At 45.9% G+C, this 18,647-nt stretch overlaps 1 protein-coding gene across 1 annotated transcript in view; it reads right to left on the bottom strand.

Annotated features, from left to right (window-relative positions):
- The window catches only part of ACOXL (acyl-CoA oxidase like), a 284,350-nt gene that overhangs the window by 148,237 nt on the left and 117,466 nt on the right, over positions 1 to 18,647 (bottom strand). The window contains 1 exon segment of the mRNA XM_040993353.1: positions 12,093 to 12,209. Within this exon segment, the coding sequence (XP_040849287.1) occupies positions 12,093 to 12,209 (117 nt within the window).

Below are 18,647 nucleotides of genomic sequence, written 5' to 3'. Positions count from 1 at the left end.
TAAGTTCTAGCAGTTTCTGTATTGAGTCTCCTGGTTTTTCTATGTATAGGATTATGTCATCTGCATATAGTGAAAGCTTGACTTCTTCGTTTCCTATGCGTATGCCTTTGATTTCTTTTTCTTGTCTTATGGCCTCTGCAAGTACCTCTAGGACTATGTTGAATAGCAGTGGTGATAGCGGGCACCCTTGTCTTGTTCCAGATCTCAGTGGGAAGGGTTCTAGCTTTTCTCCATTCAGTATGATACTGGCGTTGGGTTTTTCATAAATTGCTTTAATTATGTTGTGGATTTTCCCATCTATGCCTACTTTGGCTAGAGTTTTTAGCATGAAGAGGTGTTGGATTTTGTCGAAAGCTTTTTCTGCATCTATTGAAACTATTATGTGGTTCTTGTTTTGCAGTTTTTGGATATGGTTTATAACATTTATGGATTTCCGAATGTTGAACCATCCCTGCATTCCAGGGATGAATCCTACTTGATCCGGATGAATGATCTGTCTGATGATTGTTTGAATTCTATTGGCTAGGATTTTGTTGAGAATTTTAGCATCAATGTTCATCAGAGAGATAGGTCTGTAGTTTTCCTTCTCTGATGGTTCTCTGTCCGGTTTTGGGATTAAGGTGATGTTGGCTTCATAGAATGAGTTTGGGAGGGTTGCTTCCTCCTCTATTGTTTTGAAGAGCTTGTAGAGGATTGGGGTTAGTTCTGTTCGGAATGTTTTGTAGAATTCTGTAGTGAAGCCGTCTGGGCCTGGGCTTTTTTTCGTTGGGAGATCCTTGATGACTGTTTCAATCTCTACCTCGGTTATGGGTTTATTTAATTCTGCAGTTGCCTCCGGACTGAGTTTTGGTAGGTGGTAGGAGTCCAAGAACTTTTCTATTTCTTGGTGGTCCTCAAATTTGTGGGAGTACAGTTCTTTGTAGTAATTTCTAATTATTTTCTTAATGATTGCAGTGTCTGTTGTTATGTTGCCTTTTTCATCTTTAATGCTATTGATTCTCACTTTCTCTTGTTTTTTTTTTTGGTCAATCGGGCCAGTGGAGTGTCTATTTTGTTTATTTTCTCAAAAAACCAACTTTTTGATTTGTTGATTTTATGTATAGTTTTTTTGATTTCTATTTGGTTTATCTCCTCCCTTGTTTTGATGATTTCTTGTTTCCTATTGTGCGTGGGACTCTTCTGCTGCTGTTTTTCCAGATCCTGGAGGTGTGTGGTTAGTTCCTGTATTTGGCGTCTTTCTTGGGCCTTGACATGCACTCCGATTGCAATGAATCTACCTCTTAGCACTGCTTTGACGGTGTCCCACAAGTTTTGGAATGTTGTATCAGAGTTTTCATTGGTTTCCATGAATTTTTTGATCTCATCTTTAATTTCTTCTCTGACCCATTGTTCGTTTAATAGCATATTGTTCAATTTCCAAGAGTGCCTATACTTCCTGGGGAGTTTTGAGTTGTTGATTTCCAGTTTCATCCCATGGTGGTCTGAGAGGGTACATGGTATGATACTAATGTTTTGGAAGTTGTTTAGATTCGCTTTATGTCCTATCATGTGATCGATTCTGGAGAAGGTGCCATGCACCGCTGAGAAGAATGTATAGTCTGTGGCCTTAGGATAAAAAGTTCTATATATGTCTACTAAGTCTAGTTGTTCTATTGTTTGTGTGAGCTCTGTTGTTTCTTTGTTGAGTTTTTGTTTCGTAGACCGGTCCATTGTTGTTAGAGGTGTGTTGAGATCGCCTACAAGAATTGTGCGGGTGTCTATGTCTTCCTTTAAGTCTGTAAGTAATTGCTTTACGTAACTAGGTGCATTAAGATTCGGTGCATAAACATTAATGATGGTGATTGCTTCTTGATGGATCATTCCTTTCACCAGTATAAAATGGCCTTCCCTGTCTCTTTTGATGTTAGTTAGAATGAAATCTATTTCGTCTGAAATTAGGATAGCTACCCCAGCTTTTTTTTCTCGTCTATTGGCGTGAAATATCTTTTTCCATCCCTTCACTTTCAGTTTCTTTGCATCCTTTCTGGTTAGATGCGTTTCTTGTAGGCAACAGATGGTTGGGTCTTGTTTGATGATCCATTCTATTAATCTCTGTCTTTTGATTGGTGAATTTAGACCATTTGTGTTGAGAGTTAAAATTGAGAGTTTGCAATTTTGCCCTGCCATGTGATTGTGTTGTGTGTGTGTTGTTGCCTATGTAGTTGTCTTGTTTGTGCAGCTTTTAGTTTGGAGACCTTCTTATTTGCCAGCTTTGTTTGTGATTTGCCTCCTTTTTGTCCGGGACTAGTGCATTTCTAAGGAGACTTTGCAGAGCTGGTTTTGTGTAGACATATTCTTCTAGTTTTTCTTTGCTATTGAAGTATCTGATTTCGTTCTCATATACAAATGAGATCTTTGCTGGGTAGATTATTTTTGGTTGACAGTTGTTTTGTTTCAGGACTTGGAAGATCTTTGTCCATTCTCTCCTTGCTTGTAGGGTCTCTTCGGAGAAGTCAGCAGTGATTCTGATGGGTTTTCCCCTGTATGTGATCTTTTCTCTACTTCGTACTTGTCTCAGGATTCCTTCTTTGTCTTCATTGGAGTAGAACCTGAGCACCGTGTGTCTGGGTGAAGATCTCTTTGGATCATGTCTGTTGGGAGTTCTCTGTCCATCCTGTATGCGGGGTGGATTCGTGTTCCAAGTGTTTTGGAAGTTTTCCTGTATAATTTCATCAAGCACTGCTTGCATCCCAGATTCTCTTTCTACTCCCTCAGGGAGGCCGATGATCCGAATATTCAGTTTTCTAAGGTAATCCTTCATCTCTTGCATCATTTTATTAGTTTTGCTGAGGTTTGTCTCCAGCTGTTTAATTCGCTGGGCACTTTCATTTTGTGTGTCTTCTGTTTCAGAGATCCTTTCCTCTGCCGCATTTATTCTGTTGATGAGGCTTTCAATTTTATTCTCTTGGGCATCCAGTTTGGTTTTGATTTGTTGTATTTCGGTGATTATGCGGTTCTGGTAGTCTTCCAGCTTTGTGTCCACGTCTCTGAGAAATTTTAGCATTATTTTCATCAATTCCTTTGCTGGTAACACTTCCATGTCTTCATCTCGCATCGTCGATATTGATAATGGCTTTTGGCCCATGTTTGGTGGGGTGCTGGCTCTTTCATCTGGAGCACAGCTCTTTCTAGTGGTTTTTCCCATTGCGTTGGTGAATTCTGGTGGGGCAAATGAACCCGTGTGTTGAGGGGCTGTCAGGTGCTTTCCTGTAGAGATTGGAGCCTGCAGGCGTGGTGTTGCCGGGCGTGGTAATTTTCAAGGCACCGTTGGTGCGTTCTCAGGGCCCGGGGCTGTAGAGCACCACCTTGGGGGCCCAGTGGATTCCAGGCACACTCTGGGCACCTCTTCTACAGGTGTGACACCCCAGGGCGTGGAGGGATGGAGGCGCTCTCTGGGTGTGCCCCCTGCACGGGAATCCACAGGACTTAGAAGGTTTTATGTGCTTTCTCCCTGCGTTCTCCGTGTCAGGGACTGCAAGGTTTTTCAGAGCCCACCTGGTGCGTCTCCCACACACGGGACTGTGGGTGAGGCACTTTCCAGGCGTGGCTCTTGTGCAGTGAATCCACCACTCGTGGTGTGTGGGTGTTCAGAGCCCCTGCTCCTGTGTGGTTCTCTCACACCGGCCCTTAGCGGAGGAGTGGCCCAGGCGCCCTGTTATAATTTCACGGCAGGTTCACACCGTGTCAGTGTGGTGCAGGAGTTTTCAGAGCTCTCCTGGTGGGTCGCCCACGCTCAGAACTGCGGGGTGGGAGGCGAGGGGTGAGCAGTTCACCCTATGGGAGTGGTACCTGCGTGTCGGTGACACACAGCGCTACACTTCCCAAATCTCAAAGCTCTCCTGACACCTGACACCTGACACCTGACACCTGCGCTGTGGAGGCGGCTGCTGCAGGCGGGGCCGCCTAGTCCGCTCGGCGCAGCGACCAGGGTCTTCCTGATGTTCTCGCGCTTCCACCAGGCAGGATGTGGAGGACTCCAGATCCTCGCCAGCAGCCTCTGCGTACTGAGACGCACTGGCCCCCTCAGTGTAGGAACATCCGAGGCGCCTTCCTGGGGCCCCCTCAGCCACCAACACCACTGTGCGTAGTTCCCAAGGCACAAACCCAACAGTTTCAGTCTGTCTGCCCCGCGTTCTCAGAGGCTGGAACCTCAGTAGGGGTCAAGGAATGCGGAGGCTGCCACGTCAACCCCCCGCTCACCAAACGTCCGGCCGCTGCAGTCTGCCTCCGCCTCCCGCCGGCGACGATCCGCCCGATCTCCCCGCCTCCGGGCTGTCCGCGTCTCCCGTCAGGCCGTTTTCAAAAGTGACTCAGCAGGTCTGGAGTGGGATGTCGGTTTCTCTACCTTTGCCCTGCTCCGTTCTCGCTGTTCTTCCGAGTTGTGTGGATCTTTTTGGCTCCACACTGTCCTAGGGAGCCTCACGGACCTCTCCCTGCGATTCCCTGCTGTTCCTCTTTGCTGCTTCTATAACTTTCTATCCCTCTTTCTCTGGACGCTCCCTCACAGCCTTCCTCCTACGTCGGCCATCTTCTTTCCCCCTCTACTCATTTCTTTAAATGGAAATTTATACTATGGACTTTTTAACTTCATTTAAATATATATATATATTTGTTTCTGTTTATTTGAAATACAGAAATAGAGAGAGATACACAGAGGCTAAAAGAAATCTTACATCTTCCTGCTGATCACTACCAAATGCCTCACAGGTAGTGCTATATTGAACCAAAGTCAGGGACCTGGAATTCAATCCAAAAGACAGAGACCCAAGTCCTGCAGCCAGCACTTGTTGCCTTCCAGGGTGTTTATTAACAGGAAGCTGGAATTGGAAGCAGCACCAAGATCAAACCCAGGCTTTCTGCTATGGGATACAGGCATCCCAAGCAGCATCCTAATCATTGTACCAGATACCTAGTCTCATTTCTTTCCTAATGAGTACACATAACGGGTTAAGTCTTCCTCTGAGCACTGCTTCAGCTACATGCCGTGATTTCAAAAGGACACATTTCACTTTGATCAAAATATCTTCTAATTTCCCTTATGATTTCCTCTTTAACCACATCATGTGGCTGCACCACTCTGCATTTATCCATGCATCAGCTAATGGGCAGTGGGGTTGCTTTCTCATCTTTGCTAGAAACATTCAGGTATATGCTTCTATGTGTGCACAAATGCTTTCAATTCTCTTGCTCAAGCTAGTAGCGTAGAAGTGCTAGGTCGTATGTAATTTCAAGCTTATATTTTGAGAAACTGTCCAAGTATCCTTCCATGTTCCATTGCTGTCAGCAATATACCAAAGTTCCATTTTACCTACATTTTTGTCAACTTTTATTCTTGCCTTTTTCATTATAACCACGTTAGCGAGTGTTAAGTACTATCTAATTTTTGATTTGTACCTCCATGACTAATAGTGATTTTAACCATTTCTGACATGCTTACTGGTCATTTGTATGTTTTCTGTGAAGAAATTCCTATTCAGGCTTTTGTCCATGTTTTAAAATGGGTCATTTGTCACTTATTGTAAACAGCAAGTATTCTCTACATGTGCACCACAAGTTCCTTATCAGACATGTGTGATCTGCAAGCAATTCCTCCCATTCTGTGGACTGTGTTTTCATATTCCCAGTAGCATCCTATGAAGCACACGCACACAAAATCCACCTCTGATGAAACCCAGCTTACCTTTCGTTTCATGTTGCCACCTATGCTTTTGGTTTTCCAGAAATCATTGCCTGGCCCACATACCCAAATATTTACTTATCATGTATTCCAAGAGCTTTGTTGTTCTTAGGCGTCAGTCTGTGCTTTATTCTGAATGGGTGGTGTTGCACAGGATCTCATCTCCATTACATGCTGATGCCTGTCATCTCTACCACACCCCATGAACACACCATTCCTTCTCCCATTCCCAACATCCTTATCAAAACTCAAATGATCACAAATTTATGAATTTACGTCTGTCCTCTCAATTATATTCCATCAATCCACAGCTCTATCCTGTGCCAACAGTACGCTGTCTTCATCACTAGAGCTTTCTAGTAAAATTTCAGCTTGGGAAGTATGAGACCCACTTTCCTACTCCTACTCTAGATTATTTGAGGTATTCTAGGTTCTTTGCATTTCCACAAAAATTTTAGGATCAGCTTGTCAGATCTGAAAAGCCAAGCTTCTCGAATTTGGATAGGCATTGCATGAAATGTGTAGACCCATTTGGAGAGCACTGTACCTTAACTTTATGAAGTCTAATGATCCAAAGACATGGGGTGCCTTTCCATATACTCACATCTCATTTAACTTCTACTGTTAGATGTATTCCTTCTTTTTGTTGCTATAAATGGATTATTTAATTGCATTTTAAAAATTGTTTTCATTGCTAAAGTTTTATAGAAATACAACTGGCTTTATGTGTATATATATAGTGGAAAGGCAGACTTACAGAGAGGAAAGACAGAGAAAAACATCTTCTATTCGCTGGCTCACTGCCCAAATGCCCACAATGGCTGGAGCCAAGCCAACCTGAAACCAGGAGATTCCTCCGGGTCTCCCAAGTCGGTGCAGGGTGCCAAGGCCTTGGGACATCCTCCATTGCTTTCCCAGGCTACAAGCAGGGAGCTGGATGGGAAATAGAGCAGCAGGGACACAAACACAGCCTCCATATGAATGCCAGTGCTTACGTAGAGGATTAGCCAATTGGGCCATCCTGCTTATCCTGGTCTTGTATTCTTAAATCTTGCTGCATTTGTTTTATCAGTTCTAACAAATCTTTAATGTAGTCCTTCAGATTTTCTGTACATAAGACCATGTCATTTGCAAGTAGAGATAGTTTACTTCTTTTTCTCTAATTCACAGATTTTTAAAATTATTTTTCTTGCCTACTTGTCTTGGCTGGAACCTCCAACACAGCTGAATAAACAATAACAAAAAGATTAGACATCAGTGTCTTCTTCCTAATTTTAGGAGGAATGCATTCAATCTTTCACCGTTACGTATGATGCCTACTTGTGGGGTTTTCATAGAGAGCTTTGTCAAGGAGAGAAAGTTTCCATTTATTCCTAGCTTGTCATGTGTTTTTGTCATGAAAAGGTGCTGCAGTTAGTGAAATGTTTTCTCTGCATCTTAGAGGATTTAATTTTTTCTTCTATTAACATGGTATGTTACATTGATTGACTTTTTATTTGTGCATATGAAGCCAGCCTTGTACATCTGGAATAAATCTCACTTGGCCATGGTCTGCAATCCTTTCACTATGTTGCTGTATTCACATTACCAGCTCTTTGTTGAGGGTTTTTATATCAACCTTCATAAATGAAGTTATCTACAGTATTCTTTTACTTAATTTGATACTGCGTAATATCTATCTCATAGAATTAGTTGGGAAATATCCATGCATCTACATTTTTCAAGAGTTTTTGAAAGGCCTAGTATTAAATTCTTCACATGCATGGTAGAAATTCATCAGTAAAGTCATCTTGACTTGAGCTTTTCTTTGTGGAAATTTGTGCTTTTTTAAAGCTATATCTATTTGAAAGTCAGGGTTACAAAGAGAGAGAGATGGAGAAACAGAGAGAGACTTTCCATCTGTTGGTTCACTCCTAAATGGCCCCAATAGCCAGAGCTGAATCTGACTGAAGACAGGAGCCAGGGAATTGTTCTCAGTCTGCCACGCAGGTGATAGGGACCCAAGCCCCTTGGATCATCTTCCAACTGCCTTTCCGAGGCCATTAGCAGAGAACTGGATTGGAAGTGGAGTAGCTGGGATATAACTGGATTGGAAGTGGAGCAGCTGGGAGGTAACTGGATTGGAAGTGGAGTAGCTGGGAGGTAACTGGATTGTAGTAGAGTAGCTAGAATGTAACTGGTGTCCACAGGTTATGTTGGCATCACAGGCAGCAGCTTTACCTGCTACCCACAATGCTGGGTTAAAGTTGGTAATATACTCTCCTGTAGATTTTATATTTATATGTGTTAGATTTTAATAGTTCATTTCCCTTTACAATTCTGTACATTTCATTTATCTGATTTTTTTTTCTCACTACTGCCCATTTTATTCTCATATAGTTCTTTTTTATTCCTCTAAGGTCAGATCTTCTTCATGGCTTCCAGGGTTGCTCTAAAACTAGAATAATAACTTAGGGAGGACACGGAATTCACTAGCCATAAAATAAGCCAGATTTAATATCACCATTTCCTCCTCACCAAAAACACTGTTTAAAAAAACAAAGAGACAAAACTGAGACTGGAAGAAAAACATTTCCTGTATACTGAAAGAACTTGCTTTTAGTATCTAGAAAATTCTTTTTTTAGTCTATGTACATACATAACTGCTTTTAATATATAAATAATATATAATACCTAAATAGATAATTAAAAGATAACTCAATTTACAGGAATCTGCAAGGGATTTCAACAGACTGTTCACAAAAGAAGTACATAATGAGCAAGATGTACATGAGACATTGTTCAACATTATCCACCAGGTCTGTGGAATTTGAACTGCCAGCAGATACTACTCCACACCTACCAGTAATGGAAAAGGATTAGGATGTGGAACAGTGAAACGTCCATACAACGCTGTAGGGAGTGTAACACAGAATAATCTCCCAGAAAGGTGGCAGTGTCTCTTAAAATCAGTCATACACTTCCCCTCTCTAGGTATTCACCCTAGAGAAACGAGAGTCTTGTTCAGGAATATTCTCTGTGACACAGTCATAGTAGCTAAAAACCTGAAAAAAACTCAAATGCCTATCACCTGAAGAATACATGAAGAAATTATGATTTATTTACTTAATGCTCCTACTCAGCAATAAAAATGAAAGACTCATCAATGTCAAGACATTATGCTGAATGAAGTAATCTGGACATGAAAATGTACCCAGGAATTTCTTCGAGGATCTTCCCATTCGAGACACCGGACTCGGAGTCCTAACCAGGGAAAGACAGGACAAATCAAGCAACAACCTCAGCCATCTGTTGGCAGCAGAGACTGGGCAAATGGAGACCCTAGAAGGGACTGTGTCAATCAATGAACTCTTCAATGACCACATCATGATTGGGGTGGCGAGACTGGCAACGACCCATGAATGGTGAACTATTGGAACCACTTGATCGAGTATCTCGGAGCGCGCCCCACACCCGGGACTTGGGGTGGGCGGGAGACTGGGTGGGGCTTCTTCCTCTATATCCCCCTTTAGACCTTGAACCTTTTTTACCCCAATTAAATTTGTAAGGATTGTCAAAATTAAATAAAAAAAAAAATGTACCCAGGGCCAGTGTTGTGGCATAATGAGTTAGGCTGCCACTTGCAATGTTGGCATCTCATATGGGTACAAGTTTAAGTTCCAGTTATTCCGCTTCTGATCCAGCTCCCTGCTCATGTGCCTAGGAAAGCAGTGGAGGATGGCCCAAGTGATCAGACCCATGCACTCACGTGGGAGACTTAGAAGAAATTCTTGCCTCCCAACTTCAGTCTGGCTCAGCCTTAGCCATTGTGGCCATTTAAGGAGTGAACCAACAGATGAAATATCTCTCTCTGTCTCTCCCTCCCTCCCTCTGTAACTCTTTCAAATAATTAAAATAAATATTTTACAAAATACCAAAAACTACATACAATAGGATTCCATTTATATGAAGTTCAAGAAAATAAAACATCCCAGCCAAGACATAGCTTGGGATGTCCACATGCTGTGCTGGATGACTAGAGCTGGAGCTTTGCTCCTGACTCTACCTTCCTGCTAATGTGCACCCTGGGAGGAACAGGTGACGGTGCAGGCAGCTCGGCCACTGCTACCCACATGGGACACCTGAACCAAGTTCCTGCTTTCCTACAATGGCCTGTCCCAGCGCTTTAATTGCTGTGAACCAGCAGACAGATGAGAGATAGCACCCTCACACTCTCTCTCTGTTTCTGTCTTTCTCCCCTCCCTTCAAATAAACAATTTTTAAAAGGATAGACAAGACTAAGCAACAGGAATACAAATCAGAAAGCTGTCTCTGCTGTGGAAGTGAGGTAAGAGTCAAATGCCTGTTGGTTTGAGGGAAGCTTCTAGGGCAATGGAGACATTCATTTGGGTTGGAGTGTATCAATTGATTTCTGTGGCCACAACAAAATACCTGAGACTGAGTAACGGATAAAGAAGAGATGTTTATTTTGGTCCTGGGAAGTCCAAGAGCTGGGCATCTACTGTTTTTGCCACTTTCAGCTTCTGAGGGAAAAGCAGACAAGCCACCATTCAAGGCACAGCCTCATTTCTTAAGACTGCATTCTCCCAGGAACTAATCCAGTCCCATGGGACTCAGAGGCCACTCTGCAGAAAGGCACCGATGGCTCTTCATGGTCTTCACTCACTGCCAAAGACCCCTCCACCTCTCCACACTGCTACGCTGGGGACCAAATCCAAACTCATGTTCTGGGGAGGACACACCCCATCTAGGTCACAGCAAAATGTCAACTACACAAGTGTGTCTGTTTCTCAAAATTCACTGAGTTATGCCCGAAAATCTGTGCATTTCACCGCATGCAAATTAAACCTCAAAAAGCACTGAAAAATATTTTAAGTAACCAATGTTAGGTGTCAGTGATGTAATCTCCCAGGTGGCTTGAGTAGATTTTAGCATTGTTACCTGAAGCTCAGGTTGCACACCCTTGGCTTTGGCCTTTTGTTGCCCAGCCTTACGTGCAGGGGGCACATCCAAGAGCTCCCAGCAAGCCCTGCACTGACTGTGTGACCCGCAATTCAGCAGTGTCTCCTACAACTCTGTTCGTATAACCACCCAAACCTGCTCACCTGTCAGTGCACTTTCAAACACAAATATATGCCAGCTCTGTGGTTCTCAGGAATTAATTGTTGCAGTCAACACCAAGAACAGAATTGTACAAGTAGGGAGGGAAGAACTTAGGACAACAGTCCGAAGTTTTGGTTCCATTGCCTGGGCCCTGTGATCTTAGCCAAATCCCCATGCTTCCTTCGGTTGCAAGAGTGACAGCATGACACACAACTGCCCAGATAACACCCTAGTTCTTTGAAGAGAAATGGTTGAGAGGCATGGTTGAAAACCTGCAGTAAAGCCCAGCATGATGGCTCAATCGACTAATCATACCCCTGCAAGCACTGAGATCCTATATGGGTGTGAATTTGTGTCCCAGCTGTTTCACTTTCCATCCATCCAGCTCCCTGCTTGTGACCTGGGAAAGCAGTCAAGGACAGCCCAAAGCCTTGGGATCCTACACCCACATGGGAGACTTGGAAGAAGCTCTGGCTCCTGGTTTCGGATTGGTTCAGCTCCAGTCATGGCGGTCACTTTGGGAATAAACGTGTGGATGAAAGATCCTTCTATCTCTCCATGAAGCTATCTTTCCAATAAAAATGGGTAAATCTTTAAAAAGAAAGAAAGTCCAGTGTACAATACGACTTTCCACATATACATATGGTATAATTGCTGCTATTGCCTTCAGTACTCACACATTTTCACCAATTTTTGAAAACTTTACTGTCAATCTGGAACTTTCACTGGATGACACAAATATTTTTTAACTGTTTGAGTCATTTAAAAATTCTAGATATACAACCAAGATTCGAACCTCATTCCTAACATGGGCTTCAGATTTTAACTCACTGTTAAGAAATCAAGTCCTAGGGCAGGCATTGTGGCACCCAAGGAAAGGTGCCGCCGTGTCACAGGCATCCCAGATGAGCACTGCTTCAAGTGGCAGTTGTTCTACTTTCAGCTCCTTGCCAATTTGTCTGAGAAAGCAGCAGAAGACAGCCCATGTGCTTCAACCTTTGCACCCTTGTGGGAGATCCAGACTGAGTTCCAGGCTTCTGGGGCATCAGCCTGAACCAGCTCTGGCCATTACAGCCATGTGTGGAGTGAATCAGCGAATGGAAAATATTTCTCTCTGTCTCTCTGTGAGTCTGCCTTTTAAATACAAAAGAAACCTAAGACAAGGAGAGAGAGAGAAGAAACACAATGAAGCCCTGTGCCTGCCTCTTCCTAATCCTTCTTTACATGAAGCTATCACACCCATCTTATGGGAGCAAACCCTGAAGCATCTCACCTGCTGACGAAGGTCAAGGCCAGCGCCGTGGCCACGTGAGGCATCAGCCGGAGAGTCTGTGTTTGGTGCTCAATGATCTTCACCTCCTCCTTGGCTTTGGGCCCGAATTGCTTCCGGCTAGAGGGAATCAACAGGCACAACATTTACCTAAACTCTGTCAGTAATTTCGTCTCTAGAGAGAAAAGAGCCAGGCCAGAGGCATTGCTTTGAGAATGCTTCAGAACCCGGGAACACCCAGGTCTCTCAAACTGCAGTCAGAACAAGTAGACATATGCAGCTACCGAGACAGGCCCAACAGAATGCTTTTTCAGCTCTTTTGCAAATTAACCCTCCCACCGCGGGCTATTTTTAAAGCAAAACATCTAAAGCACAGAGTAATTTTTACTTCTTAACATTTACATGACATTTCGTGGTTCCCACTGCCCTGTGATCATTCATTATTCAGCCTTCCTTTGTTCGTGGCATAATTAATAGGACCGGAGCTGTACACAGAACGTATTTCAAAAGGTCATTGTCAACAAGCAGGGTGATATTCTCCCTGTGTGTCCGTCAGATGCACAGGTGGGTCATTACTTGCAGTTCTAAACCCCCTGCAGCTCCATGTGGAAAAGGTCTTCTCAAAGACAGTGACTGCAACACACTCCTTGTTGGGAGAAGCAAGGCTTTTCTTAAAGCAATTGATTACAGTGGTAGTGAGATGGTCCCCAGGGGGAACATCCATGGGCAAAACCTGCAGGCTCTGGAAGCTGCAGCCCGCCAAGGGCTCAGACCTGTTGCAGAGGCTGCCCTCTGCCTATTGCAGGCTGCGGCTCTCCAGTCCAGGTATGCTAGCATCCTCTCTTTGAGAAGCTTGGTGCTTCATGTTGATTTCTGAAGGAACAATTCTGCACACATACACACACATATGTGGATGCATGCACACAAGCACACATGGTGCTGTATCATCATACAGGTAGGGCATCTTTTCCTTCAGATTCCAGTGACATACAAAGACCCACCACCCCACTCAGAAAACAAGAGGGGAAAGAGCAAATTTTAGAAGTATTTCACGTCTAAGCATGACTTTCTTAAGTCTGAATTTGAGCATTGTCTGTTTTTGCAGGAAACAGGAGGGTACCATGATCCCTTCGTGCAGAAAGTGTGCACAATTAATGCACACAATTTATGTGGGACGCAGCGAAACAGAGAACAAGGCAGACACACAGAGCGCTCCCATCCGTTGGTTCACTCCTCAAATGTCTGGAAGCCAGCGACTCAAAGTGGGTCTCCCACGTGGGTGTCAGAGACCTAACTGCTTGTATCACCACCTGCTGTCACCCATGCTATACATAAGCAGAAAGTCAGAATGGACAGCAGAGCTAGGACACAACCCAGGTCCCCAACAATGGGATGTGGGCATCCCCAGTACAGGTGCCAACACCTGCCCTGGAAGCTTGATTTCTAAGAACAAAGACTTCTCTCAGGTGAGTCCAACCACTCACAGAGGGTTGTCCTAGGAACACCAGCTGTCCCTGTCCTTCCCCCAGTCCCAGTATCCAGCTGAGACATGTGGGGCATGGCAGCAACCAAAGGCCTGGCAGAATCCAGGGAGACCGTGGCATGGTCATCGTGGAACTGAAAGCCATACAGGCCTGGGTGCAGCAGCCATCATGTTAGGTCATTGCTAGGGACTGAATTCTGTCCACAGAGTCCTAACCCCCAGGTGGAAATAAACCTCAGATGACTATTTGGAGGTTGAGTTTGTATTAGGTGATCAGGTTAAGTGAGGTCCAAAGACAGTCCTAACTGGTTGAGAATGGAGAGATCTGTTACATCTCTTTCTCTTTTCCTTTCTCTCTCTCTCTCTCTCTCACACACACACATATCAAGGAAAGATCACATGAGGACACAACCCAAAGGCGGAAGACAGTGCCCTCAGCAGCCACAGGATGTGCCGGCGCCTCCCAGACTGTAAAAATCAGGAGAGCAAACGTCTGGTGTTCCAGCCACCTGGCTACACTGGTTTGAACCGGCAGCCCCTGCTGACAACCGCAGTCATTTCGCAAATTCCATGTGTCCACAGTCTCTTTTAACTTTCATGTGTAAGTGTTGTTGATTATACTGTAGCTTATCTATGATCACGGTGGTGAAAATGTCTACTACCACACACAGACCACCCCCCTTGGCTACCATTGGGGTGTCTGCTCTGTGTCCAGGGCCACACCAGCCCCTATGCACACTGCAGTTGAGAAGGCTGCCACGGAACTCACAACCCAGGCATCAGAGAAGACTTGGAGATCACCTCAGGTGCTGCAAGAGCCTGGGGCACAGCCCTGCCCCCCACATCCCTGTCAATCACTGGTATCTCAGGAAGGGCCGTGGTTACAGGCACTGGGTGCACACAGCTACACCTGAAACAGTGACTCACCAACCATTCGTGTTCCCACGTGTGAAGTCTTTGTTGGATCCAGCACATAGCACACACCCAACATTTGTCCACGAAGGAATGAATGGCTTTTGCCAATAAGAAATGGATTTTTTCCACAGCTAAGAGCAACTGCCTAGGTTGTCTTATACTTAGGCAAGTGTTCCCACTGCTGCAAGAAAAGCAGCCAGTAGCTGTCAGGCATTCTGGGCCTGGTTAACACCAAATCTGTGTTAACAATACCAGTGTGCCAGCATAGTGGCCTATTTTACTTTCCTAAAAAAAAAAATATGAAGATATGTGGGGAACTCTCTCAACACATCACAAAGTAGGAGAGCCTAGGCAGGGATAAGCCACTCTGACCCTCAGGCATGCCAAGCTCTGCTGTGCAGAAACTGGGATGCAGATTCCATGTTGGGGAGAGGACTGGAGCAGAGACTTTCTAAGGCATGTTTTATAGGTGAGGAGTGGCTTCTAGGGGCTTCCACGAGCCAGACCAAAGGACTCACAGGTAGGCAAAGGAGCTGAGACAGGATGGTTTAGAGGGGGGAAACCGGAGAGTAAGTCCAGGTCATGGCAAGGAACCCATCCACAAGGGAGACCTGGGTTGGGCCAAATAACATTGCCACTGCCCACTGGTCCACACAAAAGCTGGAGCTGTGGGGCATGCCTAGCTAGGCTAGTATTTGCCTGTGAGTGTTGGGGCAGCGAGGGTTGGGCTACATCAGGCTGGGCTACAGCACCCACCAGAATATGAGGGAATCTGATCCAGGGGCCAATTCTGTAGGTTATCTGTGGACTCACCTCTGTGTGACTGCAGCACCTGCTGGTTTCCATGAGATGGGGTAGGTGATAGGCCATGAAATTTATTGACACATGGAAAAGCCAGAGCTGGGTGGAGGCTGGGCTGGGCCAAGCTGCAATACCTGTCTGCCACATGCAAAGGCTGGGACTGAGGGTAGACCATGCCAAGCAAGGCTGCTGTAACCACCAGCATGCATGAGACCTGGTACAGGGAGCAGACCTGGTAGGGGAACTTGGGGAACTCCTCTACTAGGTTACAATTCCTGCTGTGGAGCAAGAGCCAGGACTGGGAGTGGGCCAGCCTGGACCCACCAGCAAGAGCTAGAATGGTTGTGGTCTAGTCAGGTCATAGTACCCACCAGTGAGTGCCAGGAGTGATGGCAGGCCACATCAAGCTGGGCTTCAGCACCTATCAGTATGTATGTGGGCCAGGTCTGGCAGAGGGTTGGGCTAGACCAACTTGCAGCACGCACTGGCAGTAGTGACAGCCAGGGCAGACTGAGTTGGGCCATAACACTCAGAAGTTCACATGAAGGCTAGGGTTGGGGTGGACCAGGCTGGACCAGCAAATGCCAAGATTGCGGGCAGGCAATGCTAGACTGGCCGCAGCACCTGCCGGCACACTCAAGACCCAGAGCTGGAAGTGGACCTGGTAAGAGAATATCAGGGCCTTTTCTGTTAGACTGCTGCTTCCACCAGTAAGTTTAAGAGTTAGATCTAGGGACTGGCCAGTCTGGGCAGGGCCTAGCACTGTTCAGTAGCCAGTACGCAGGCTAGGTCTGGGTGTGCTAGGGTCTGGATCTGGGGGCAGGCCAGACTTGGCTAGGCCACCATACCCACAGCAAGCACTCAGAACTCAGTACGAGTCATATCATTCTAGACTGCAGGATCCTTCAGCAAGTACAAGATCCGAAGCTGTGAGCAGACCTGTTGGGGAACTGTGGGTACTCCCCTGATAGGTTGCAGCTCCTGCTGGTAAACACAAGAGCCAGGCATGAGGGTGGTCTTGACTGCACCAGGCAGTAGCACCTCTTGGCATGCATGTGGGCTGGGTCTGGGGGTGTAGGTCAGGTTATGCTAAGCTGCAGCACCCATGGCTGTGTATGAGAGCCAGACGTAATACAGGGTGGACTGGACTAAGCTGCAGCACATGTCAGGGCTGAGGCAGGCCTAGTGGTGGTTACTGTGGCTTGTTCCAACTAGGCTGCAGCACCCACTAGCGTGCATGAAGACCATAGCTGTGGCAAGCTGGGTTGGACTAGGCTACAGTACCCACAGTTCACATGAGAGACAGAGCTGGAGACGGGACTGACAAGGCAGCTACATACACCAGCATATGGTTGTGCATTGGCCAGTGCAGGTGACGAACTGAATCTGACTCTGCGCTAGCTGGCACACATAAGAATCAAGTCTGAGGTCACCCCAGGCAAGATTTCTTGGGGGATTCCCCAACTAAATCACTGGATTCAAATCCCAGCCACAGAAAAAAATCACAAAATAAGTGGTCCGACCTTGAAGTAGATATATCAGGAATGAGCCTCCTCAGTTGCCGATGCTTGTTAGTGGACAGCATTCCCAGAGGTACCTGGGGGACATGACAGCCAGCTCATCTAGAGCAGAACAGGTTGGACCACTCTCCTGACCAAGCTTGGCAGCATGTTCCTGGGTCTGTGGATGCACTAAGGTGCATAAGGCTGACTTGGTCAGCCAATAGATCTTGGAAAAATTCTCTCATCCCTGGTGCAATGAAATCAACAATGTCTCAGAACTATCAAAACCACCCAAGTAACACCCTTGGAACACTTTTCCCAACATAAGGTTCTCTTTTCTAAAAATATTTTATTTTTATTGGAAAGTCAGATATACAGAGAGGAGGAGAGACAGAGATCTTCCATCCACCGATTCATTCCTCAAGCAGCCACAATGGCCAGAGCTGCGCTGATCCGAAGCCAGGAGCCAGGAGCCTCTTCCAGGTCTCCCATGTGAGTACAGGGTCCCAAGGCTTTGGGCCATCCTTGACTGCTTTCTCAGGCCACAAACAGAGAGCTGAATGGGAAGCAGGACCACCAGGATTAGAACTGGCATCCATATGGGATCCTGGCAGGTACAAGGCAAGGACTTTAGCCACTAGGCTACTGTACCTGGACCCCAACATCAGGTTCTCCTGTGCATCATCAAATTACTGTCCCCTATTCCTGGGTGCTGATGTAGTTTGAGAGTAAAGAACAGCCCCTTTCCTTTCCCCACATCCCCAGTGGACACAGAAGGATAAAAATAAAAGAACTGAAACATTTGTCCTAACCAACTTCCTCCATATCTCAACCCTCCTCACCCTAATTAGAGGCCCAAATCCCTCTAAACTACATAAACAATATTAAAAGTAAAATTTAAACATTAAAAAAGAAAAGACAAAGAAAAATAGGTTTTGCCCTTGCCACACAGGTCAAGTGTGGCAGACTGGACCACATGGACCTCCATGAAGGTTTCCGGCACAAGATTTAACCCCTGGCCTGTTGTGCCTGAGCTTCCTGATATCAGCACACCTAGTCACTGCCCCATTTCTTCTTTGACCTCACCTGGCCTGGGTGACAGGTGCAGAGCAGAGGGAGATCTCAGCGGTATGTATGGTTGGGCTTCAAGGTATCCTGGATTAACAGGGAGGCGAGAATTCAACGAATCCCCTGCTGAGTCATCAGGGGATTTCACAAAAACCAAGAGAGCACATAAGTATCTGAGTCCCAACCTACCGTTCTTGAAAAACAAAAAGACATCATTCCTTTGATGTGATCTGCAGGGGCCCAGCCGTCACCATCTTTGAGGTGGACCTGGCCATCTCCCAAAGCAAGACCTCTGAGTTCAGTCCATGCACTGATGTTAGCTACTGCACCCCAGCCACAGCGATGATTTGCTTGCTTGCTTTTTCATGCAGAATGAATTTGTCTCACCACCACACCTGGTTCATTATATTCCTGACATACAGCCAGGCATGGGCACTCAGCACCAGGCAAGAGGTTTTTTGGGAGAAGCCCTGGGGAGTACCCAGCACTGACCAGTCCATTTGGGACAGAGCCCACACATCTTGACTTGGCATTCGGGAGTGCACATCATCCTGACTTGAGGGTTCCACATACTCCCCCAGCTAAGCCCCTTCAGTGACTGCCACCACCATCGGCCTCTGCCTTAGCCTGCAGCTGGCCTCGCCCTCAAGAGCCAGCTATCCAACGGGGCTGTGCTGCTCCTTCTCTGCACAGGGGCTTGTCTTGTCCTTCCACAAAGCAGGGCTTATCCTGCGGATGCCCTAGCATGTCCTCTGCTACCCCCTGTTACTTTCCACGTGACCCAGCATC

The sequence above is a fragment of the Ochotona curzoniae genome, unplaced genomic scaffold (assembly GCF_017591425.1).
Source record: "Ochotona curzoniae isolate NIBS_2020 unplaced genomic scaffold, NIBS_Ocur_1.0 contig_883, whole genome shotgun sequence".
NCBI classification, from domain to species: Eukaryota; Metazoa; Chordata; class Mammalia; order Lagomorpha; family Ochotonidae; genus Ochotona; species Ochotona curzoniae.
Note: the sequence above shows the minus strand (reverse complement) of the source record. Positions and strands in the feature narration are given on the sequence as shown.